A 26979-nucleotide genomic window follows, 5' to 3' on the forward strand; every position below is an offset into this window, starting at 1 on the left:
TTTGTAATATTTTGTAATTGCATGGCAGAAAACACCAGTGAAAACATTAAAAAAATGTATCTCATGCAACACCAGTGTGTGGACATGCTGTGCAGAGGACTAAGTATGCACTGTGGAGTGGGGGGTATGCTTGGATTTCCCCCCTCAAACACCAAAAATGCTTTGGTAGTAAATTATATGAAAAGGATAAACAGCTTCATGTAGTCCAATGTATGTGTGTGTGCTTGTGTGTGTAAAGTGCCGTCAAGTCGCACCCAACTCATGGCGACCCCTTATGGGGTTTTCAAGGCAAGAGACTAACAGAGGTGGTTTGCCAGTGCCTTCCTCTGTATAGCAACTCTGGACTTCCTTGGTGGTCTCCCATCCAAATATTAACCAGGGCCAACCCTGCTTAGCTTCTGAAATCTGACGAGATCAGGCTAGCCTGGGCCATCTAGGTCAGGGCAGTCCAATATATACAGGCTGCAAATAATGTTTCAGACATGGCATCAGTGGTTTCTACTGGTCACATCTACCCACTCAGCAGCTGTATACCTATATGGTGCTGAAGAAACAACCCCTGTGCTTCTGCATTAATATCAAGTAAGGGGCATCGTATTCTCCTCCCCTTTGTAGCAGAGCTCAGTAGAAGAAGCTGGTAACCTACTAATGAATCACCAAAGAAGCTACACCTGCGAACAGTGCAATCCTGAAGGACGGGGCTGAAAGGGTGGTGTGACCCCTGGAGGTGGTGTGACCCCTGTGGCGGCCTAATGCCACTTGCGCTGCCCAAATGGGCACTTATGCCACCACATGCCGGTTCTGGGGAGCTGCATGGCAGCATGTGCCATGGGCGCTGGTGCAGCCTCAGAGGCAGTGTTTTTCCAGCGCATTGGCCCTTTCACCTTAGGAACGCCCATTTTTTGCCAACGTTGATTCACACCACCAAAAATGGTGGTGGAGCCCCATGAAACTGAATGGAACAGTTTCATGGCATTTTGGGGAAATTACCTTTTTTGGCTTGCGGCACCGGTTGACAATAAGGAAATTGAAATTGTTGAAGACTTTCTATTTCTTGGTTCCATCATCAACCGAAAGGGAGACTGCAGCCAAGAAATCAAAAGGAGATTGAGACTGGGAAGGGCAGCCATGAAGGAGCTACTAGCTAGTAAAGATTCTTAAGTGTAAGGATGTGTCACTGGCAACCAAGATCAGGTTAATTCATGCCATCGTATTCCCTATTACTATGTATGGGTGTGAAAACTGGACAATGAAGAAAGCTGATAGGAAGAAAGTAGATTCTTTTGAAATGTGGTGTTGGAGGAGAGTGTTACGGATACCCTGGACCTCCAAAAAAAACAAATCAGTGGATTTTAGATTAAATCAAGCCTGAACTGACCCCAGAAGCTAAGATGACTAAACTGAGGCTGTCGTACTTTGGACATAGAGTCACTGGAAAAGACAATCATGCTAGGAAAAGTTGAAGGCAGCAGGAAAAGAGGAAGACCTAACAAGAGATGGATTGGCTCTAAAAAGGAAGCCATAGCCCTCAACATGCAAGATCTGAGCAAGGCTGTTAAGGATAGGACACTTTGGAGGACATTGATTCATAGGGTCGCCATGAGTCGGAAATGACTTGACGGCACTTAACACACACACACACACACACCGGGCCAGCAAGCCGCTCAGGAAGCGGTGTGCCGCGTCGTCCCTGGGCCCACCACAACTACCCCCCTTAGGACTGCACAGCACAAGTATATTCCACTTAAAATGCTACTACACAACCCCATTGAAACAATTAGGGATTGTATCAAATCCAAATCTTCAGAGTATCTTATGCTCTAAGTACTGGAAGTCAGCCAAGGAAGCAGAATTCTAAGCTTGGTTTAGTAGCAATTAGATCCAAAACATATTTACTAAAACATTAGTTCTACTGATTTCAACACAACTGACTTCAAAACAAGAATGCTTAGGAAGACATCAGTTTAAAGTCGTCTACATGAAGGTCCTTTCCAACAGGAAATTGACACTACAGAATTGTCATTCATTGCACAATTGTCAATCATTGCCTGAAATGTAAAACAAAAACATTAATTTTATTTGTCAACCTAAAATACTTTTGCTAGTTAGAACTGCAATTTTCTGGGCAAGAAATAATTAGATAGCAAAAGCCAGTGTAATCAAACATCTGTCTCCCAGTAGATTTCTTCATGACATTAGAGTTGCTGCAGAAAGCAGAGGAAAAAGGAAGTTGCTTCAAACTTCAGTTATATTAATTCCGTCTTGTGTTTCCTTTTGAACTGCACAGCTCATCTTGTGAACATCTCCTCTGGAAGCATGTAGTGAGTTGACATGCAAATAGCTTTCGTGCCACCATGTTTGTTATGTCATTTGCTTTCTTCTGATATGAATAATTGCGTTTATGACTTGATGTGGAGGTAGCTTCACTCTGAGCAGGAAGTGGTTTTTACTGAGCTTTCCTCTTTGCTTGCTTTCTGTTGCTTCAGGCTACCAGAGATGCAAGGTCTTCAGACACACAACTCTTTGTGTTTTCTGTTTTCTTTTTTAAAAGTTGCAACCTAAGGTAAATTCAGTGAAGAAGACAAGCAGATGCGGCAATCTGTAGGTAAGGAAACTGAATTGAATTGTAACACTCTCCATGCAACCGGTGGTTAGATGCACGATGAAAGGGGGGTATAGAGAGAGAGAGACAAAACACTGAAATGTTAAATATAGTGGAAGATTCTTAAGCAACCTGTTCAAAGGGTTCCCAGAAAAGGCATTGATGCATGATGTGAGAAAATGCTTCAATATTGGCATCTGTGTGTATATCTGGTGCATAAAACTGCGGATTCCTTTAACACGGTTTTTAACCCTAAGACTCAGCTGGTCTCTGCTATAAACCTTAAGGCAACCTCTGGCATATGCCTGCCATAACCTCATTGGCAAACAGTTTTATAAGAGGAAGGGGACGGAGGGGAGAGGGTCAGGGAAATTAGTAAATAATAATTGAGGTGAGGGCTGGGAAAGAAAAAAGCGAATGCCTCATAATGAGCGCACAATAGCAGATTTTTGTGGGATAGCCGACTGTCAATTGCAGCAGCACCATGGATAATAAACAGTGGGACTGCTAGTAAAGATAGTATCCTGTGGACTTGTCATTAAGGATGAAAAATATGCCTAGTCGGAGTAGTGCGTTTGCCCTAGTAATGCACTAGAAATCAGTTTTGGAGCCGTTTCACCGATATTAGGAGAGTGGAAGAGATTTCCCCAGATGCTAACGCAGCAAACATCCAACCGAGGGAACGTTGCTCTGAAATGCTGATGAAGAAACACGGGTGGGGAGACTGTTCCTGCCTTGGGTATCATCAACTGGAACTGCAGAGTTCCAAGCTCAATGGACAGTTGTTTCTTTCCCTCCTCCAATGTTCATTTCTCTGGTCATGTTCCTTTCCAGATGTCTTTCTGCCATTCTCCTAGCTTAGACATTCTTCACCACCTCCATCAGAGATCAGGCAGCCATGCTTACTCTCTGATTCACGGCTTTCTACAGATCCCCTAAACTTCCGCGACTACCTTATCGAAGGAGGAGCTCACATAACCTCATTTGCTCACAGGTGATCTGGCAGCATCAGCAGCCCCAGGAAAGAAAATTTCGGTGGGTTTCCGATCTGATCAAACTTTGCACAGCTAAAGACTGTTTCTTAAGTTACAATTTAAAGGCACCAGCAGAATCTGAGAAGTCATACTGGGTTCACCGGAAGCCCATATGCAAGTGGCAGTTGTTCCACCGAGAATGGTACATGTTGCTGCCTGCTTCTTCCCCCCCCCCCAAAAAAAAAAAGTAATGGGAGAGATTGTGTCAGTGAAACTGATTCACATTACAGAGTAGCATAGTGATAAGAGTGTTGGATTCAGCTCAGGGAGACCCATGCTCAAGTCCCTACTCTAAAACTCTCTTTCCACCTGATTAATTTCACATAGTTGTTGTGAGGATAAAATTAGTTGAGGAAGAAAAACTGTGTACATTGCCTTGAGCTCTGTAGAGAACGAGTGGTATAAGACATCTAAAAAAAAAACAAATATATGAGACTCGGGGTGCTTTCACACATGCCAGATAATGCACTTTCAATCCACTTTCAATGCACTTTGCAAGTGGATTTTACTGGCCATTTATGCTTGGTAATTAGCAGCGCATTCCAGGCTGAATTGCACCTTATATTTTTTCATGCTGAACCATCATTCAGGAAGTGACTGTGAAGCCGGCGTATACCTGCTTCACATTTCTTAAGAGCCCCTTCAACCCAACCTTTTGTGTTTGCTCCGCCCCCATCGGGAAGAATGCAAGGAGGAACCATGCAAAATTACAGCTGCACGTTAGCTATGGTTGCTAATGGCTATGCAGACAGGAGCAAAGGAGCAGGTCAGTGGGGGGTGGAATTTCTCCTTTTTGCATCGGGGCCGTGAATAGGCATTTTAAAGGTCGCATTTACAAAAAGAGCTTTGAGCAAGCATCAGAATTGACCCTGCATAAATGGCCTATGTGGGAAATGGCAAAATCCACTTGCAAATGATCATTAAACTGCACTGAAAGTGGATTGAAAGTGCATTATTCAGCATGTATAAAAGTGCCCTAAATGTGGAGTGATCAGGTCTTGGGTTACAATGTATTTATTAATTTATTACTTATATAATAAAACATTTATACCCTGTCTTTCCACTTGGCTCAAACCAGCTTACAGGCAGTAATTAAATCATTATAATAAATCCAAATACAATTTTAAACTACAGATACCTCCCTTACCCCAGAACAGATGTCTGCTGCTTATATCTGAAGACTGGAAGCCAGAAGGCTGCTTCCAGAACATAGACTGGAGTGGGTCATAGGGACCATATCACTCCAGTCTTGTTCCACCCGCAATGGCTCTCAGCTTGCCTTTGGGCCCTATTCAAGATGGCAGTATTGACTTTTAAAGCCTGAGGGTCAGCATACATTAAGGACCACCTACTCCCACATGAACCTATCTGACCACTCTGGTTATCTTCAGAGGCCCTGCTTTGGATGCTCCCACCATCTAAGGTTAGACAAGTGGTGACCCAAGAAAGGGCCTTCTCAGTCATGGTGCCGAAACTTTGAAACTCCCTCCTCAAGGAGATTTGTCTGTCTCCCTCTATCATTGCCTCTTCTCTGTTTCGGTATTTATATGTGTTGCTTATGTGTGTTATTTGTTAAGTATTTTTATATATTTGTAATTTAGAAGTTGTTTCAATGTTTGAAATGTTTTAACGCTGCTGCCTTGGGGACCCCCAAGGGTGGGAAAGCAGTACAGAAATGTTGGGGGAAAGGGTGGGAAAGCAGTATAGAAAGCAATTGGGTGGGAAAGCAGTATAGAAATGTTTTAAATAAGTAAATAATATCCCATCAAGAGCCCGGGCAAACAAGCAAGCCTTGCAGCACCTTCTGAAGACCTCCAACAAAGGGGCTCCTCCCCACATCTTCAAGGAGACCATTGATGGTTCCCAGCTCCCCCCCCCCTCCATCAATGGGAGGTTTTGGGGGGTGGGGCTGGGGCAATTGCACGCATAGCCACGTGCAACGTGAGCATGTCACATTGGCGTTTACCCCCAAGAGTGCTGCATTGCCGCAGCCGCTTTAGCACTCAAACCCCCAAACACTGGCATTTGGGAGGGTTGAGAGCTAAAGCAGCCGCGGCAATGTGGTGCTTCTGGGAGTAAACTCCAAAGTGACATGATCACATCATGTGCGGTCCCGCGCACGTACCATCTCTCCTCTGGAGAAGCCCGGTGGATTGGCAGGCAATTGCCCACCAAAACCACCCACCTGGCAACCCTAAGCCCATTCCACAGAGTAGGAGCTGTAATGGCTTTGGTCAATGCCAGTGAGCCACCGTGAGCCAACAGGTAGTAGCCTGAAGACCATCGCTGGCTCATGGGAACTGGTGGGAAGAGGCCATGAAGGACTTTAAAGGTTATAACCAGTACCTTGAATTTATCTCAGAAACAAACTAGCAGCCAGTGTTGCTGTTTGAAATGGGCAACACATGTTCCCTTCGGCTCTCCCCTGAAAATATTTGGGCTGCAGCATTCTGGACCAGCAACAGTTTCCGGGTTGTCTTCAAGTGCAGCCCAACATAGGCATTAAAGTAATTTAACCATGAGGTTAGAAAAGTGTGGATCAGCATGGCCAGATCAGCTGATTCTAAGGAAAGAGAGTTGGTGAACCAGATGCAGCAGATAGAAGGCACTCCTTGCCACTGTGTCAACCTACTTTTCAAATAGCAAGGCTGTATCTAGAAACACCCCAAGCTCTTAACCTGCGGTGCAAAAGCCAACTCAAGAGAATTCAGCTCCTTTAAAACATCAGCCTTCTTGACTACCATTACCTCTGTCTTGCCTGGATTCCGCTTCAGCTAGTTATGCCTTTAGCCACCTGACTGTGGCATGAAAACACTGATTCACAACCAAGACGAAAGCATCTGGAAGCTTGGATAATGAAATATAGAGCCAGCCCCAAAGCTCCGAATGATCTCATGTGTGTAAGGAAGGAAGCATGTCCATCTCTTAAAAACCTGCAGCGGATTGTCAGTGAACCAGGCATCTGAATGAACCAGGCATCTGAATGCGAAGTACGAACTAGGCCTCTGAAAATTTGTGCAAATAAAATAACTGCCTGTAAGAGGACCATAGCCAGTGAGATCCCAATTCTGCTCCGGCACTATTTTTTGCCTGTTTCTTCCTCTCTCCTCCCAAAGTGGAGACTGATTCTGTGGTTGGGCTATGAATATGCCCCGTGATGCTCTGAAAGCATCACAATACAACACAGAAAAAAACAAAACAAAGGAGGATCCTGAACTATTCTTAGGTCACCCTAGCTACCAAAATACTGATTTGCACTGTATATTACAAGAGTATGCCTTTAAATAAGGGCTTGTTATAGTAAGTAAGTGAGGGTACTCACCCATGGAGATGTTGGGTGTGGACTGCCAAGTCCCTATTACTGCAGCTGATGCACCCTTTCCATACCCTGTTGCTTCTCGTTAGCAACTGAGGGTCCAAAGAATACCTCTAAGGGGTAGTGTGGGATTGGTTGTTGCCCTCAGACTGCCAGCACCTGGGACCTATATTTATTTCTTTATTTATTAGTAATTTATATTCTACCTTCACATGTGTAAAATGCACTTAAGAGAGTTGCAAAGTTAAAACACAATAGTACCTAAAATCACGTACAACCATCAAGCACTCAGACAAAAAGCAAGTAAAATCCAGGGATGACTGTTGTATTCCCCCTGTAACACCTCAGAGGCTGTAATTTCACCTTATTTCATGTGCCTATACCCGTGTTGGCGAACCTATGGCACGCGTGCCACAAGCGGCACGCCGAGCCCTTTCTATGGGCACGCGTGGAGCCGCCGGGCCCCCCCGCCCGTCCCCCGCCCGTCCCCCGCCCCCTCCTTGCGGCCTCGACTCCATCTGCCTCCGTTGCCCCGCTCCGCCTTAGCAGCAGCAGCAGCGCCGCCGCCCCACCCAGGCGTCGCTCCAGATCCGCCGCCGCCCGCTCATGCTCGGCCCCGAGGGCTGCCCTGCCGGCCCCACCGCAACGCCCACCGAGTCGCCCCCGCCACGTCCTCCGTTCCCTTGGCTGCCTGTCCCCCTCCTCCGCCCCTCCTGGCGGCCTCGGCGCACGTTTCCGCCACGCCGCAGCCAACTTTGTCGAGGGGCGGGGCGACTCAGCGGGCGGAGCGGGGCGGCCGGCAGGGCAGCCCTCGGGGCCGAGCAGGAGCAGCCGGTGGTGGCGGCGGGTCCAGAGCGGCGCCTGGGCGGGGCGGCGGCGCTGCTGCTGAGGCGGAGCAGGGCGGCGGGAGGCTTGCGGGAGGCAGGCGGCGGGCGGCTCTTTCATTTGGACGTGCCACTGAGATGCACATTTACCCCATCCAGATCCTCAAAACTGCATGGGGGGGTGGGGGGTTGTCTATTTGTGAAAGAGAGGTTCTGCCTTGGACTTGCCACTGAGATGCACATTTACCCCATCCAGAGTCTCAAAACTGCATGGGGGGGGGGGGTTGTTGTCTATTTGTGAAAGAGAGGTTCTGCCTTGGACTTGCCACTGAGATGCACATTTACCCCATCCAGAGTCTCAAAACTGCATGGGGGGGGGTTGTTGTCTATTTGTGAAAGAGAGGTTCTGCCTTGGACTTGCCACTGAGATGCACATTTACCCCATCCAGATCCTCAAAACTGCATGGGGGGGTGGGGGGTTGTCTATTTGTGAAAGAGAGGTTCTGCCTTGGACTTGCCACTGAGATGCACATTTACCCCATCCAGAGTCTCAAAACTGCATGGGGGGGGGGGTTGTTGTCTATTTGTGAAAGAGAGGTTCTGCCTTGGACTTGCCACTGAGATGCACATTTACCCCATCCAGAGTCTCAAAACTGCATGGGGGGGGGTTGTTGTCTATTTGTGAAAGAGAGGTTCTGCCTTGGACTTGCCACTGAGATGCACATTTACCCCATCCAGATCCTCAAAACTGCATGGGGGGGTGGGGGGTTGTCTATTTGTGAAAGAGAGGTTCTGCCTTGGACTTGCCACTGAGATGCACATTTACCCCATCCAGAGTCTCAAAACTGCATGGGGGGGGGGGTTGTTGTCTATTTGTGAAAGAGAGGTTCTGCCTTGGACTTGCCACTGAGATGCACATTTACCCCATCCAGATCCTCAAAACTGCATGGGGGGGGGTTGTCTATTTGTGAAAGAGAGGTTCTGCCTTGGACTTGCCACTGAGATGCACATTTACCCCATCCAGAGTCTCAAAACTGCATGGGGGGGGGGTTCTTGTCTATTTGTGAAAGAGAGGTTCTGCCTTGGACTTGCCACTGAGATGCACATTTACCCCATCCAGATCCTCAAAACTGCATGGGGGGGGGGTTGTCTATTTGTGAAAGAGAGGTTCTGCCTTGGACTTGCCACTGAGATGCACATTTACCCCATCCAGAGTCTCAAAACTGCATGGGGGGGGGGGGTTGTTGTCTATTTGTGAAAGAGAGGTTCTGCCTTGGACTTGCCACTGAGATGCACATTTACTCCATCCAGAGTCTCAAAACTGCATGGGGGGGGGGGGTTGTTGTCTATTTGTGAAAGAGAGGTTCTGCCTTGGACTTGCCACTGAGATGCACATTTACCCCATCCAGATCCTGAAAACTGCATGGGGGGGGGGGGGTTGTCTATTTGTGAAAGAGAGGTTCTGCCTTGGACTTGCCACTGAGATGCACATTTACCCCATCCAGAGTCTCAAAACTGCATGGGGGGGGGGGGTTGTTGTCTATTTGTGAAAGAGAGGTTCTGCCTTGGACTTGCCACTGAGATGCACATTTACCCCATCCAGAGTCTCAAAACTGCATGGGGGGGTGTCTATTTGTGAAAGAGAGGTTTTGCCTTGGACTTGCCACTGAGATGCACATTTACCCCATCCAGATTCTCAAAACTGCATGGGGGGGGGTTGTCTATTTGTGAAGGAGAGGTTCTGCCTTGGACTTGCCACTGAGATGCACATTTACCCCATCCAGAGTCTCAAAACTGCATGGGGGGGTTGTTGTCCATTTGTGAATGGGAGGTTTTGCCTTGGACTTGCCACTCAGATGCACAACTCAACAATAAGCCCCCCTGCAGAGTTTTGAGAATGCAGATGGGGAAAATGGTGTTTGTCAGTCATTGCCATGATTTAATTTTATGGATGACAAAGGATAGTACAGTTAGTTCTGAAAATGAAATCCTTAAAGTGTGGAATTCTCTGCCAAATAATTTTAAATCAATGAAAGCACTTGGGATTGCTTTCCTTACTTTGTTTGGATCATTTTATGCTTGTGAGCATAAGATGTTAACGTATAAATTGTTTTTTCTAAACTAAAACCTCAGTATTCAGGTTAAATTGCCGTGCTGGCACTTTACGATGAATAAGTGGGTTTTGGGTTGCAGTTTGGGCACTCGGTCTCTAAAAGGTTCGCCATCACTGGCCTATACTATGTAATTTAGGGGCTTCCTGAATAGGTTGCCAGATACTAGCTGGAGATCTCCTGCTATTATAACTGATCTCTAGCTAGGGTTGCCAGGTCCCTCTTTGCCACCGGCGAGAGGTTTTTGGGGCAGAACCTGAGGAGGCTGAGGTTTGGGGAGTGTCTTCAATCCATAGAGTCCAATTGCCAAAGTGGCCATTTTCTCCAGGTGAACTGATCTCTATCAGCTGGAGATCAGTTGTAATAGCAGGAGATCTCCAGCTAGTACCTGGAGGTTGGCAACCCTATCTCCAGTCGATAGAGATCAGTTCACCTGGAGAAAATGGCCACTTTGGCAGTTGGACTCTATGGCATTGAAGTCCCTCCCCTTCCCAAACCTCGCCCTACTCAAGCTCCGCCCCAAAAATCTCCAGGTATTTCCCAACATGGAGCTGGAAACCCTACTCTTGAACCTGAGGGCAAGGGTCCCAATGGAACCCTGCTGGTAGGGTTGCCAACTGCCAGGTAGTAGCAGGAGATCTCCTGCTAATTAAACTGATCTCCAGCCGATAGAGATCAGATCACCTGGAGAAATTGGCCGCTTTGGCAATTGAACTCTAGGGCACTGAAGCCCCTCCCCTCCCAAATCCCTCCCTCCTCAGGCTCCGCCCCCAAAATCTCCCGCCGGTGGAGAAGAGGGACCTGGCAACCGTACCTGCTGGGCTTGTTTTTGACTTTGACATTCACCATGCTGTGGCAGTAGACAAACTAAACTGCCAGTATGGGCTTTAGCAAAGCTTTCCCACCTGCAGCCAGGAGCTCTGCTCAGCCACCTTGCCGAGCCCTTGCCGACCCTTGTGGACTCTGGGGAAGTCCTTATGTACTTGCCTCCCTCCAGCGCCCTGAGGTCTGGTCTTTCCTTGAGTCCTGATGACACTTCTCGTTCGAGGCTGATCGGTTTCCAGTTGGCCTGTTGGCTGCTCCACAGGCTTCCAGGGCTCTGCCTGCTGCGGCACACCACAATGACATACAATCCTATTTGAAAGCTTGCCAGAACAGATATGTCTTTAAAAGCTACTGAAAGGCCTTTAAAGCTTCTGGGGAAGGGAGTTCTAGCGTTTAGGAGTGGCTGCCAAGAAAGCTTTTGTATTGGTCCCAGCCAGATGCTCCCATAATAATGTAGGTTCCTCTAGAGCAGGGGTCCCCAACCTTTTTGACACTGTGCATTCTGATACAGGGTGGTGGGCACAATCACAAAATGGCTGCAATAGGAGGTGAAACACAACAACAAAATGCCCAGAAGTAAGGTTACACATAAATATTTTAGTGGGAACAGAACTTGCTTCCTCCCCCATATACTAGGTGATTTCCCCCCTCACTGCCAATAATCTCACCTTGCTTGCAATGTGATTTTGCATGCAGAACACACAGTGTTAAACTGCAAGCCACTTTGGCAATTGGACTCTATGGCATTGAAGTCCCTCCCCTCCTGAAACCCTGCCCTCCTCAGACTCCGCCCTAAAAACCTCCCGCAGGTGGTGAAGAGAGACCTGGCAACTCTACATTTAGACGTCAATTGTGTTGCTAAAGTCTGTATCCAGTAATTTTTAGCACTTCAGAAGCCATGGTCATATTCAGATTCTTTCTCTACCCATAATCTAGCTGTCATAATATTGGGACTTTTAAAAGAAAGGGGGGACATATTTAGTTATTGGAATGGCAACAATAGAAAACCTGCAATAATAAGAGAGCCATTTCAGGATGGAAACACAGACATTGTACAAGGCAGCTCAGGATGAGTAGCGTTCACCAGATATTGCACTATATGCTTCAATCTTATGTCCAGAATCATATTTTAAATAGTTGGTGCAAACACAACTACTGGAAAATATTTGGGAAATATTGCTTTGCATTTCGTCCGGAAGATGGCATCCTTCCCAGCATAGTGTTCCTACTTCCTGCAGCTCTTAGACTTTCCTTCTAGATTTCCCACCTAAGTACAAATAGAGCCTGACAACCCTATGGTTATGCAATCTGACAGATTTAATAATAGCCCAGGGTCCCAAGTAAGAAAAATATGCCTGCAAAATAAGTAAAACGGCTGATTCAATGAAATGTTTATGAGTCTGAGATTAGATGAGCGGCCTTAGCATTTTAAAAGTACCAAACAGGTTCAGGGAACATGGTTTATATAGCTGTAATGTGTTACTTCCTTACCGGAAAACATAATCAGGTTTCACTTCTAGAGGTATGATTCATACATTTCTTTCTGAAGTATTAAAGTTCACATAGACTGCCTTTACCATCTCGTTTTCAAGTATTTGTCTGAAATGGCCTCCACATGAAAATTTGCAAGCTGATCACATCACAATTCTTTTTTTTTAACCTAGCATTTTGACTTCTGTGATACCTTCAGCCATTTTCATGTGAAAGCTATTTCTTGCATTTCCTCATGTGTGTATGAAGTACTAAAAATTACTGGAGACAGTAAAGTGTTATCATACACAATACACATAGCAACACAATTGATGTCTAAATGTAGGGTTGTCAGGTCTCTTCACCACCTGTGGGAGGTTTTTAGGGCGGAGTCTGAGGAGGGCAGGGTTTGGGGAGGGGAGGGACTTCAATGCCATAGAGTCCAATTGCCAAAGTGGCCATTTTTTTTCCAGGGAAACTAATCTCTGTCAGCTGGAGATCAGTTGTAACAGCAGAAGATCTCCAGTTAGTACCTGGAGGTTGGCAACCCTATCCCAATGCCCCCAAGCTAGAGATAAGGAGAAAATGTGGACAGGAGCAAGACAGACACCTGGGTGGCTTTGAGAAGACTTCTTGAGCTTCCTTGGGGAAAGATATGCCACTGCACAAACTATATCCTGCAGAGAACCACGACCAGACTTCCAACACACATAAGTGTATGATAACACTTTACTTCTAACATTTATTGGTTCACTCATTTGTAGCGTTTGTTATCCCACTCTTTCTTCAGGGAGCTGAGAGTATTATGTACTGCCCCCTCCCCAATCTTTCAACAGCCCTGTAACCTCAGCCCTGTAAGGTAGACAGTTTTCTAGCAGTGTTCTGTAAGGCGGACAGGCAATCAATAGCCCAAGATCACCCACATGAACGTCATGGCTGAAGCTGATTCCATTCAACCAAAACAAACCCTCTAGCTATAGTACAGTACTAGTTATCATTTGTTCATGTTGACCTGATGTTTTTAGTAGGTGTACACAAGATGTACACAACAGTATACCTTAGGCCAGCAGTGTGAAAAGCGGACTGGCGTCTCATTTCCTCTGCTGATCTTTCTGGCACAACCAGCTGAGGCCAAACACTTCGCTTGTAGCCCATGAGCAAACTTGAGATATCTGTCTCCAATGGACAGACTAAAGGCAAACTGTGATGCCTGCCAGCTGGATGTACCAGAAAGGTTACTGAAAGATTACACAACAGAAGAATGGCTTTTGAGATAAGAATAATCTTTTACGTAAACGGCACTCATCCAAGACAGCTTGGATGGGATAGTGAGGATGTCTGATGCCCTAGATATTGATTCTGATGATAGATATCCCAGATATTAAAGGATATTCAGCTGGTTTCTCTAGGGTTGTTGGTTTTTTAAAATTGACTAACTGGAATAAAACCTGGATTCATGCACAGTGTGTTTAATATTACCAACTATTTTTCAGATCGATATATTAATCATGCAGCAATTACAGTCTTCTGATACCAGTGCTGAAAAACCGCATTGTCCCCGTGAAAGCACAGGTGCTGTTCAGATGAGGATCAAAAGTGCTAACAGGCCCAATGACAGACACAGCCAAAGCAAATCTATGATATTCTCTGATAATGTGAAAGTCTCTGCACCTGTAAGTACTCTTCTACAAGGATTGTCTGTCTCTCTGTTAGTATTATATGCAAAAAGTTTTGAAATGAAGAAGAGCCGCACACTAGCCTAGTCTGGAGTGATTGCCCTGGCATTTCTTCTTAATACAGAGATTCTATTTTTATTCAGAATTTTATGTTAAGTATTTGCTTATTTATTTATAGTCAACCTTTCATCCTGAGAGCATTGATCGTCTTAACCTCTGTAGAGTTGTCGTATCTTTTCTTATTGGCTTCTAGGCTAGTGACCATTGTTCAGGTTTATGGAGGACGGGGTATTCATGGCAACTAGTTAAAATGGATACTAGTCACGATGCATACCTATTCTCTCCAGGATCAGAGGAGCATGCCTATTATCTTAGGTGCTGTGGAACACAGGCAGGATGGTGTTGCTGCAGTCGTCTTGTTTGGGGGCTTCCTAGAGGCACTTGGTTGGCCACTGTGTGAACAGACTGCTGGACTTGATGGGCCTTGGTCTGATCCAGCAGGGCCTTTCTTATGTTCTTATGCTGATTACTAGTGCTCAGTGGTCTAACCTACACTGATTTCTCTGCCAAGCGCCTTCTTGATCAATTTCCAGAGTAAGGTGGTTTTTTTAAAAAGTGTGTGCTGTACTTGACCCAATTTGGAAATGTGCGGAAGTACTGAACAGTCTGGTTATTATGTTTCTGAAATAATTTTGGATGGAGGGACTTTGGTTCAGTGGTAGAGGGCCTGTTTCACATGCAGAAGGTTCTAGGTTCAATCTCTGACCTCTCCAGTTGAAAGAATTAGGTAGTAACTATGAAAGACCCTGCAGAGACGCTGCTAGTCAGAATAGACAGTGTGTGTGTGTTAAGTGCCATCAAGCTGCTTCCGACTCATGGCTACCCTATGAATGAAAGTCCTCCAAAATGTCCTCTCTTTGACAGCCTTGCTCAGGTCTTGCAAACTGAGGGCTGTGGCTTCCTTTATAGAGCCAATCCATCTCTTGTTGGGTCTTCCTCTTTTCCTGCTGCCCTCAACTTTTCCAAGCATGACTGTCTTTTCTAGTGACCCTTGCCTTCTCATAATGTGACGAAAATACGATAGCCTCAGTCTAGTCATTTTAGCTTCTAGGGTCAGTTCAGGCTTGATTTGATCTATAACCCACTTTGGTTTTTTTTGGCAATACTCATCTTGAAAAATTACTAGCATACGGCAGCTTCATGTTTTCAACTTTTTATCACCATTAAAAATGGTAGTGTGAATTAACCCTAGTTTGTTGAATTTGTGTCTTCATCTTTTTTAGTACATACTGTAGGAAAATATCTAGGCTAAGGTTCCCTGGTGTGGCATCTATGGGTACAGCATTGGCTTCACACTGGTATGGCTGTGCCTTTGGTATCAGGATCTTAGGATGGGGCTGCTCAACATTCTATGCATTCTAAAAGAGACAGCCTTTGTACAAAGCAGGACAAAATAGAAATAAAACCTCTTCCTCTAACTGAGGAAATTAGCAATAGTTAAAAATGGGAGTCAGAAATGACCCTAATATTTAAACAGCAGGGAGAGGCAAGTGATGAACAATTTTGTTTTGGAAAGATTCAAACACCGATACTTTAGGAGGTGAACTCTGTTGCCAGTCATGTCCCTTCTCCTGTACTCATCCTGTGCTACTAAACAAACTGATTGGTATGAGCCTCCCTTGGTTAATTTCTCTCCGTAACGGCTGCAACTTGCAGCTGAGGCCATACGATGCTGCAAAATTATTTATGCGATGCTAGGCTCTCGTTTTGGAACTCCTGCTCAGTTTTGCGACTCGCAGCAAACAAGTGAAAGACCAGCAACGGTACTTGAACCCCCCCCCCCGCCTCCCCTCTCACTCTCTTCTCTTCAAAGCCATGAGATCTATTAATTGGCTGTTCTGCCAATACGATGGAACCATATGAAATATTCAGTTCCTTAACTGAGATTGTAAATGGAATCAGCTTGCTATAGTTGTGGTTTTTTTCCCCCCTGCTATTTTTACCCTGCGCACAAATGCAAAATTAACCACAGCCGCTTCATCAGCGTAGTTCTGCAAATACATGCTTTTAATTATTCTCCTCTCAGTTGGCTGAAGTGGATGTTTAAGTTCAGAGAAACCGGCATTACATTTCAAGACTTGCAGGGGGGGGACACCCTCTCCTCAGATATCATCTCAGTAACTGATGAAACATTCATTTCCTTATGTTTACTTTCCAATTTAAAACTATCACTTTCCTCTGACACATTTGCACGTAGTGCCTTTAAAAAAAAAAACACGCGCAAGTGAGATGTTCTTCAGTTAGGAAGTTAAAACAGTGTTTACAGTCATTTATTTTGAAATAGTATAATGTATTATCGGTAAGAACTGTACCTTTGAAAAAGTTTAAAAGTTAAGTATATTTAATGATGCCTAACATATTTTATTGGCTGTGTTTAACAAAAGGCACTAGGCTGCAGTTGTTTTTGACAAGCATGAAAACATCACAGCATGATACTGCAAAAGGAATTATGTAGAGAAATTACAAGTGATCCATCTCTCAATGAATTATCCACCTCAATAGCCTGCAGAACTCAGCTACCAATTAACACCTACTTTATTACATGTTGGGATGTACTTAATAACTTTCATGTGTTTATGCACTATTACCTTGACTGATGCCTCTTGTACAATTAGGCATAATTGGCATATCAATATGCAAAAGTTAAAAGGATTAACCCTCTTAAAACTAATGAGCATTTCTGTATCCAGCTGCTAAATGAGACAAAATTAGCATTTTTCACTTTTGGGCAGGATTTTATCATGCAGTTTCTCATTGTTGGTATTACCTTGTTACATAACTTTCGTTTTGGGGGAGATGGGGGGGACAAGAGAGTATGTGGGGATGACAGACCGAAAAGGAGTCCCCCCCCCAAAAAAAAAAGTTGCACCAGACATAAATATTTGTTCCTTGCTTTCCGTAAGCTTACCAGTTGCAATTTATGTTCTTTTGTAGGGAGCTGAAAAGTTGTATTTTCTTAGCAGCTAATTATAGAGACGCAGGGTATGTCATTTCACCAGGCAAACTTGGCTCCGATATAATAGATTGAAAGCTTGCCATGCTCCTAATTTCCTCGTTCGTTCTAGTATTTTCATCTCTCCCCCCCCTTCTCTCTTTGCCATGCCGAGTTTTTGACTAGATATTGACAGAATGAAAAGTATGTTGGCATATTTGCTCCAGCACTCCTCCTAAGTGGCTGGTGAAAGGCAAACAGGAAAGGCCGATGTCTTAAGAAAAAATACAAACATTTCAAAATACACGCTGAACAAACGGTGGGAATTTGAATGGGAAGGATTTACATAAAAGTCAGTATTGCTAGAATGTCGACATAGCGGAGTGGAAAAGTAGGATTTGTAATGCATCTTTAGGGAAGACCTTTCCCTGCCTGGTAGTTTTGAAAATGTGGATTGCATTTCCAACTAAGCAACAAAATTCGTATTTCAATTTGTGAGATTTGTTGACCATTTTCTTTTTTTAACATATGGCAAAATAAAAAAAAAATTACATGACTATGGTAAATCAAAGTTTAGCAAAGCAGGGAATGAAGCAAAGACACCTGGCATTTGTTGGAAACTCAGCTTTTTGGTGAAATACCTGGACCTTTATCAAAGTGATTTTAGCAGAACTTGCTTATCAGTGTTCTAAAGTGCAGATTCTACATCTCTTCATGTAAAAAAGATGAAATATTATCAGTTGCCTAAATGTAATGAGCATTCTCTCATTTAGCAAAGATATCTTAATACTATTAATCATTTAGACATAAAACCTGAATATTAATATAATGCTGCTAGGAATGAGCAGAACTTCCCTTGTTCCATTTCTTTCTTGTTGCAGAATTTATTTCTGTTCTGCGTTCCAGTCCTGTTGATTCTACTTCAGCTAGCAGAATTTCTTAAAATGATTCTGGAATTGGAGCATGCATAGGGTGCAACAGCTTTCACTTTCTCTCTTTTTGGCACTTTCTCTTCTTCTGTGTCACTGATGAGCAAAGCGCACATTGATAAGATGCTATAGAAAAGCAATCTTGATGTGATCATACATTTCATTGAATCAAGTGTTGTTCTGTGAGATGGTTTGTGCGCATGTGCTCCTGAACATTGCTAGACACAAAATGAACCTTGATAACTGATTGCCTTTTTAATGTGCATGTGAAGATCAGTAATGCAGAAGGTGAAGAAATGCAAATGACTAAGTAATGTAAAGGGGACTAAACACTGCAGCAAACTGAGCACTTTTCATAATGTGTTTTAATCAAATGTGGAGCAATGGAGGATTCTTACCTTTCCTTTATCCCTTAGAAGCTCCTTGATCCATTGATCTTGAGCAGTGTAAATCTAATGTTTGAGGGATATAAAGACTGAAATAAATCTTGCCACTGACAATGTAGCCTTGGGATCCCTGTCACTTAATTTTTTAAAAAAGGCATTATGTCAGAGACAGAGGCATTAGATTTATATGTTAAAAGAGGAGGGAGAATTCTTAATGAATTGGTTCCACTTTGGGAAAATGACCAGGTCAAACAGAACAACCAAATCAAGGAGAGAAATGTGGACAAGAAGAATCTGGGAAGCATCCCTAAACTGGCGAACTGGAAGAAAAGACTGGCCAAAAGCCACTGCTATGGCTATAGTTGAGGTGGGATTTAATCCCAGCACTATGCAACAAATCCTTCTGTTCCGTGCATAATTCTGAATGATTTTTAGGGCTGCAAATTGTATCCTTCGCTGATTAATCCGTTATATGAATTGATCAAAAATATTTTGAGGGATGAAAAAGCTGTCACTGATGAATTAGAGGTGATTTTTTTATTATTATTACAGATGCTTACATGAACTGTGGGTGGCAGATGCGAACTTAGAAAAGGCTTTCCCCCTCTATCTCCCTGATAGCACTGGATGTGCCACCAGCTAAAGTTTATAAATAATGCTTTCTTCTTCTGAATTATTATTTTATTCCTCTGCTGACTTAATTGATAATTGATCTGCCATTTCAAAGTCAAGAGATTCATCAGCCACTGTTTCTTTAATCCCCCCCTTAAGTATTTTTAGAATTGTCTGCATTGCATTGCACTAAGCCTACTGCACTGGAACTCTTGACTCTTGACTGTGGGCCAAATCTCCTTTGCTAACTCTTTGACTTGGAAACAAAAACAAACTTGTATGACAAACTTTGAAAAGGGGCTGCCATTCATACAAGTTTTTCTTTTTCTTTTTTTACAAATCCTGTTGGAACAAGTAAAATGTACATACAGGCCTTTTCAAATAACCAGGGTCCTTTGATACAGTGAAACATACTTGGGCTGTTGTTCTAATGGAGATCAGCTTGTTTTCTGCATTATATAGTAAATGTAATATATATAGGTAGGGTTGCCAGTCCCTCTTTGCTACCGGTTGGAGGTTTTGGGGGTGGAGCCTGAGAAGGGTGGAGAGCGGAGAGCGGAGGGACTTCAATGCCATAGAGTCCAATTGTTAAAGCGGCCATTCTCTCCAGGGGAACTGATCTCTATCGGCTGGAGATCAGTTGTAATAGCAGGAGATCTCCAGCTACTACCTGGAGGTTGGCAACCCTATATATAGTGTATGAGACACAAGACATGTAAGGTTAGCGTTATATAAGTCTGGTGGTAATGAGACAGCAACTTGGAAAGAGACGATACATAGGCCTGCTATCTCTTTGCTGTGTTCATAGTGGAAACACACCACGATGCTGCTAAGACCGTAATATAAGATGTGATATTATTACTTCTTAATAGCTAGGGTTGCTAGGATCCTCTTTGTCACCGGCAGGAGGCTTTTGGGGTGGAACCTGAGGAGGGCGGGGTTTGGGGAGGGGAGGGGCTTCAATGCCATAGAGTCCAATGGCCAAAGCAGCCATTTTCTGCAGGTGAACTGATCTCTATCAGCTGGAGATCAGTTGTAATAGCGGGAGATCTCCTGCTAGTACCTGGAGGTTGGAGCAACCCAAAACAGCACTATAACACTATAAAGCAAATAAGTGAATTTTATAAAGTGCAAAGTGAATAAATATATACAGCATATACAAAGGGAGTACAAACAGATACAAAATTTACAATAACAATCCAATAAACATGACTTATCAAGAGGATGCCAAAGATCCTGATTCAACAGGTAAGTTCAAGTAATCAACCAATTAAGGTATCCTTTGATATTGGAATTTTTTTTGAATCTTTCAAATTCTTTTTAGGTTGCAGTTATTGGAACAAAGCCACAGGAAAGAAGATGTCAGACGTGTTGTCTAGATCGAGAACACGTTTCGCATATGGCTTCTTCGGTGACCTGTATCAATAATAAATAATGTATAAGTGCCTTAGTAGGTGTTGTCTCATAGGGACCGCAAAGATTTGTATCCAGGTCTCCAAAAGGACATTCTGTGCGGTCCCTATGAGACAACACCTACTAAGGCACTTATACATTATTTATTATTGATACAGGTCACCGAAGAAGCCATATGCGAAACGTGGTCTCGATCTAGACAACACGTCTGACATCTTCTTTCCTGTGGCTTTGTTCCAATAACTGCAACCTAAAAAGAATTTGAAAGATTCAAAAAAAATTCCAATATCAAAGGATACCTTAATTGGTTGATTACTTGAACTTACCTGTTGAATCAGGATCTTTGGCATCCTCTTGATAAGTCATGTTTATTGGATTGTTATTGTAAATTTTGTATCTGTTTGTACTCCCTTTGTATATGCTGTATATATTTATTCACTTTGCACTTTATAAAATTCACTTATTTGCTTTATAGTGTTATAGTGCTGTTTTGGGTTGCTCCAATTATCCTTACAGCACTGAGCCTTCTTTTCTTGTGTAGTACCTGGAGGTTGGCAACCCTATTAATAGCACAACTCTTACAAGTGGATATAGACTCTATAAAATGCACATATTCGCCAGTTCCAACTCTTAAACCTCAGAGAAATGTATTTTGTTTCATTCAAGGAAAATCCAAACTATGAAATATCTTCGTTCACTCATACATACTTTAAAAATTAGATTTATCCCTTCCAAAAGGTTCTTCTGCATTAGATGAAACAGGTGTCTTATTCACCTCTCTAATACACTAATAGAGGTAGGAAACAATTGTTTGGCGCCTGCTTCTGCCCCTTCCTTCCCCACACGTGACTACTTGCCCAAAGTTTTGCCTAGCCAAAGTGAGAAACGACATCCCTAAAATCATAGGCTTTTCTGTTGAGCAGAGGTTTTTGAGACCTGTCAGGAATGGCGAGTCTAGAGTACGTGTTGACTTCACGTCAAGCTTAAAGTCAAGTTTGAGGCTTTCTATGTGGAGATTGTCCTGAAGTATATCCTGATATTTAATTAAAATGACACTAAATCACATTGAATTGATAAGAGTTGGCATCTCAAACAAAGGTAATTGCCCGTATTGGTTTTGTACAAAAATAGAGCTGCTTGGAAAATGTGCAGCCAACACAGGCTGTCAACTCCGTTTATAGATCAATATGTGAAAACCATTGATCAGGCAGGCATGTGGAACAGTAACACTTTGCGTTTATTTCTTGTTTTTCTGCCGTGTTAAGGCTTACAGGATTATCAGCTTCCCAAATATTTTGACTTCTGCATAAATATGTTATCTGTTTAGTGTTAATGAAATGAGGCTGCAGCCCTTCCAAAAAATGTTTCCAGTTTCATGATTCCCCCCCAACCCACCCTTCCTCATAGCTGCAGGTAGTTTTGGTTGAAAATGGATTATTTCCTTCATGGAAAGATCATTAGAACACAGTTTTAAAAGAGCATATTTAGTAGAAGCGAGGGTGGATTTTTATTTTTTTTGAAGATTTGTTTTGCTTTCTACTTTGTTCTTCCCTGACAGAAAAACACAGACTTTTTTTCAAGCAAGGATGGGCAAAATGCCCATAAGATTCAGTTTTCTAATCAAAACTGTGCTGCTTCACATCACCTCCAAACTTAAATATTGTGCCACCATCTTGACTTTTATTGCAGTGCATAATTTGACAAAATGGTAGTGTTCACTGGAGGTAGATCTTGGCTGACAGATTCAAAAAAGCAATTGAAGGCTCTGGTGATAAACTGAAAGACTAGGAATGAAAATTGTATGTTCTTAGCCATCCCTTAGCTTAACAAATTAAATTGTTTGCTAGAATGCAAACAAGTCATTGATCGCTTAGCAATTTGGTGGTGGTGGAAAGTGCAGTCAGCTGACTTGTGGTGACCCCATAGGGTTTTCAAGGTAAGAGATGTTCAGAGGTGGTTTGTCATTGCCTGCTTCTGCATAGTGACCCTGGACTTCCTTGGTGGTCTCCCGTCCACATACTTGTCAGGGCCAACACTGCTCAGATTCTGATATCTGATGAGATCGGGATAGTCTGGGATATCAAGGTCAGGGCTAAAGTAGCAATTTACTGAACTATTTATGCAACCATTTATATGCAAGTCCTTGTTAACATCCCACTAGACAGTGAAGATATTTTACCACATATTCTCAATCAGTCAAAAATCCAGAAATGAGAATAGGAGGGGTAAAAGTCTCCTCTGGGCAGAATGTTACAGGTGGTTGTACAAAATATAATAAACACCTTGGTAAGTTATAAGCAGGTTTCACCCGTTCTCCTGAGTTTTGCAAAGGAAAAAAAAATAGCTGTCAGACCAGAGTGGGCCCTTGATCTCAGCTCATCTTAAGGCGGGGGAATTTGGCTGCTCACCAGTTGGGAGTAGGGTTGCCTGCTCTGGGTTGGAAAATACCTGGGGATTTTGGGGGTGGAGCCTGAGGAGGGCGGGGTTTGGAGAGGGGAGGGACTTCAATGCCATAGAGTCCAATTGTCAAAACGGCCATTTTCTCCAAGGGAACTGATCCCTATTGGCTGGAGATCAGTTGTAATAGCAGGAGATCTCCAGCAATCCTAGTTGGGAGGTGCCTAGGGCTATGCCCTGTGGTAAGCTGATCCCTCCACTGCCTGTTATCGCTTTTGTCCCCAGCAAGCCGCTGTGTGGCAGCCATTCTTGAGCCCTCCCTCCCTAGTTCCCAGGCAGATAGGTGGTTGGGCTGCAGGCCCTTTGATGCTCACCAGTAGCATACTTCAAACATCACCACACTCACCCAGAAAGTTAAACTCAATGTGTCATTTTTAAAAAGATGGATTATTCATACTGTACTCTTGTGTCCCTGACCTGGATGGCCCAGGCTAGCCTGATCTCGTCAGATCTCAGAAGCTAAGCAGGGTCAGCCCTAGTTAGTATTTGGATGGGAGACCACCAAGGAATGCCTGGGTAAGGTTGCTATGCAGAGGAAGGCACTGGCAAACCACCTCTGTTAGTCTCTTGCCATGAAAACCCCCCAAATGGGGTCGCCATAAGTCGGCTGCGACTTGACAGCATTTTATACACACACACACACACACACACACACACACACACACTTGTGTAACAAAAACCAGCAAATTGGATGCAGAGATGTCTTGTTTGGGGGGTTCCTAGAGGAACCTGGTTGGCCACTGTGTGAACAGACTGCTGGACTTGATGGACCCTGGTCTGATCCAGCAAGGTTTTTCTTATGTTCTTATGAGATATAAATTAGTCAGCCAAAGAGACTATCCTTCTGGGCACTTCTGGCAAGGGAAAGTCTTTGAAGCTTTGAGAGAATCTTTAATTTTCTGTGCCATATCAGTTGAGAGAACAGTTTTGTTGTGCATTACTAACAAGTTGCAACATCTATTGATACATTCTGGAAATCATGTACAAGATTGTATGGCAAGCAAGAATTATCAGCCTGAGCCTGGAACAAAACCATAATTGCTGCATTTGTTGTTCATTTATTTAAATTGCTCACATAGTTTGTATACTACATGGTGTGGTTCAGATTTCAATGATGAGTTAGGTCTCCTCTCTGCTGTGCAGTAAAGTCTGCATGATAACTGCTGTATTCAGAGCATTCTGATGACCGTTCACTTATTACATGCCAGCCTTGGAGCCATTTAGACTCCATTCCACATAATTATTTTAAGGTAGTCCCACCGAAGTCAGTCGGATGCTTTTGAGGAGATGTGACTGCAGATGTAGTTCTAAAATTCTTGAGACCCATATGGCATGCTTTTCTACACATTTAAGTATGGGGACATGTGTTTTTCTGAGAGGAACACAGGTTTTTGGAAGCTTCCCAATGGTTTTACTCATGGCACTATTTCACATGTACTTATGGTACAAGGTCTTTTCAAATATGCAGAAAACCAGTTATGTGTAAATCTGTCCTAATATATAGATACCCTGTGTTTCTATTGCATTTGCTCTTTATCCCACCATTATTCTAAGCTCTGAGCAGCATGCATCTTCCCTACATCCATTTTATCCTCATGGTAACGCTGAGTAAGAATGACTGGCCTGAGTCCACCTAGTGAGTATTTTGGCCAAGCAGAGATTTTAACTTGGGTCAAGGAATGCCACAAACTTTGCAGGAAACACACTCTGTTTGATTGCTGTGATCACTTGTGAGCTGAAGTTTGGATATTCTTGTCTTGCCATCGTCTGACTTGAACAGCTGCCGAACAGTTGCTGTGGGGATGTTATGTTCTGTTGAGGGCCAGTGTGGTGTAGTGGTTAGGAGTGGTGGACTCCTATCTGGAGAACCAGGTTTGATTCCCCACTCCTTCACATGAAGGATTCCCCACTCCTTCACATGTTAAAAAAAGGGAGGGTAGATTTCAGGGAAGTTAGATTTCAGTAAAGTGTTTTTTTTTTTTTTTTTTACATATTACATCCCTCCTGTAGAAACTGCTTTTCCATGGATTCATCCCAGAGGATGGCTTAACGTTGATGCCTTCATTGCAGACCTGGCTAAAGACGTTTTTATTCCAAAGGACCTTTGGGTAAATGGATTGGGGCATTTAGATTTTTGTGCTTCACATGTGTCTTGTTGATTTTGTTTTATCTTGCTTCAAATTCCTATTTATTTTGACATTTTTCTGGTTTTTTTGTGATATTCAATTGTTAGTTGCCTGAAGGGGCTATTATGAGACAGAAAAGCTGCATATAAATAAAATAGGTCAAAGGCCAGAACTACGGGTTGCCAACCTCCAGGTGGCGGCTGAAGATCTCCCGCTATTACAACTGATCTCCAGGTGACGGAGATCAGTTCCCCTGGAGAAAATGGCCGCTTTGGCAGTTGGACTCTATGGCATTGAAGTCCCTATCCTCTCCAAACCCCACCCTCCTCAGGCTCCACCCACAAAATCTTCAGGTACTTCCCAAATTAGAGCTGGCAAACCTACCAGGACTACATGTGTGTGTGTAAAGTGCCGTCAAGTCGCAACCGACTTATGGCTACCCCTTTTGGGGTTTTCATGGCAAGAGACTAACAGAGGTGGTTTGCCAGGGCCTTCCTCTGCACAGCAACCCTGGTATTCCTCGGTGGTCTCCCATCCAAATACTAACCAGGGCTGACCCTGCTTAGCTTCTGAGATCTGACGAGATCAGGCTAGCCTGGGCCATCCAGGTCAGGGCAGCAATAAGATTAGACTGCAGTAATTCTGCGTAGCACAGTCAGTCATGATGACTAAGTTTAGGTAGATCTGAGGTGATCTATCTTTAGCTGTTCACGCACCTGCAAGGAACCTGCTTATGTGTTAATTTTTGCAGAACACTGTTCAGCTAACTCAACCATTTAGATGAAGTCCAATGATTTTGGTCTTTTTAGTACAATCTAGCTGCACCACACCTGAAAATGAAAGTGTTCATTCTCTGAGAAGCCAAATTACCAAATAATAAGGGAGGTCGCTCAGTTTGGTTGTCCCTATGGGTTCAGAGTCCCTATGGGTTCAGAGTCGCATTTTAAAAGATGTGTATGAATTCTGATCTTTGAACTTTGAGAAGATAAACCCTTCAGTGTGAAGTTATCAACTGGATAAGTATTCATTTTGTCCAGAAGTGGGGAAAAAATTACCTGTTATTGCTGTTCTATTGTTTCTTAAAATTATAACTTTACATCAGTAATGATCTCAATATTAAGGAAACACAGTATGATCCTATAAAAAGTTAGACACATCTAATTCCATTGATTTCAATGGCCTTAAGTATGCTTAATTGTGCATAGGATCAGGCTTGATTGAAAGTGAGGTTTGCACAGGCGTTTAAAATGTATTTTGATAGTTTATTTTATTTTGTTACAATAAAACCTCAGATACTGACTGTTATCTTGGTCGTTGGTATGCCTTATGCTTCTGGTAACAACACCCCCTCATTCTTTATATCCTCCTCTTTCCCAGCAGTTGCTTCTTAGGCAAGATTCATGCCTTCTCAGGTGTCTAAACTGGAGAAAGATGGGCACTTTGGAATTCTACATCATGTAACCTTCCCCCAGATTAGCTACCTAATTTGTGGGCAACACCCCAATGGCATCAGACAGTAAATGAATCTCCGGTACAATTGTTAAAACCCAGGTTTAATTCATTCCAGATACTTTGACAGAGGTAGGCAGAACAGCTTTCTCATGAAACCTAGATTTTATGTGAGCTTGGGCTGATTAATTTTTTTTTTTAAATCCAATATGATACATGGATGGGGGAGAAAGCATTTTGAAAACTTCTAAGTTCCCTTCCCCCCTATTATAACATCTCATGCTGTGAAAATCTTTTACTCTATTTACCAAGTACAAGTGAGTCTTGCCAGCGGTTCTAAAAGTTTCCTGATTGTGCTTAGATCCTAGCACTTCAAAGGCAGATGCAACTCTATAAATTAGCGCGTGTGTGACGCTGAGACAATTTCAGACTGGAACTTAGCAAAATTCGTTTATAATTCACTATTGATTGAATACTAACACTAACGTACGGGGGGGATAAAAAATTTTTTTTTTTGTAAAGTTAGTCCTCTGATTACTAATTTGAATCCAAAGCTCTAACCTTGTTAGCATCTGGACTTATTTCCATAATAACAACCCCTTCAGAACCTACAAAGTAATGAATAATTGACAACAAATGAAATGTTTTGATAGTTGTCGGCACAAAGCATGTTTAATGTTTTGTGTTGCTTCCTAGCTAATTATGTAGATGACACATTTGTCAGACCTTGACTGCCATTAGAAACGTGTTTCCAGAG

At 43.4% G+C, this 26979-nt stretch overlaps 1 protein-coding gene across 1 annotated transcript in view; it reads left to right on the forward strand.

The window, feature by feature from the left end:
• The first annotated feature begins 13690 nt into the window (after positions 1-13690).
• ARHGAP15 (Rho GTPase activating protein 15) overlaps positions 13691-26979 on the forward strand; it is a 509635-nt gene continuing 496346 nt past the window's right edge. The window contains exon 1 of the mRNA XM_056861406.1: positions 13691-13855. Within this exon, the coding sequence (XP_056717384.1) occupies positions 13691-13855 (165 nt within the window). The remainder of the gene's footprint in view (positions 13856-26979) is intronic.

Source organism: Euleptes europaea, chromosome 15, assembly GCF_029931775.1.
Source record: "Euleptes europaea isolate rEulEur1 chromosome 15, rEulEur1.hap1, whole genome shotgun sequence".
NCBI classification, from domain to species: Eukaryota; Metazoa; Chordata; class Lepidosauria; order Squamata; family Sphaerodactylidae; genus Euleptes; species Euleptes europaea.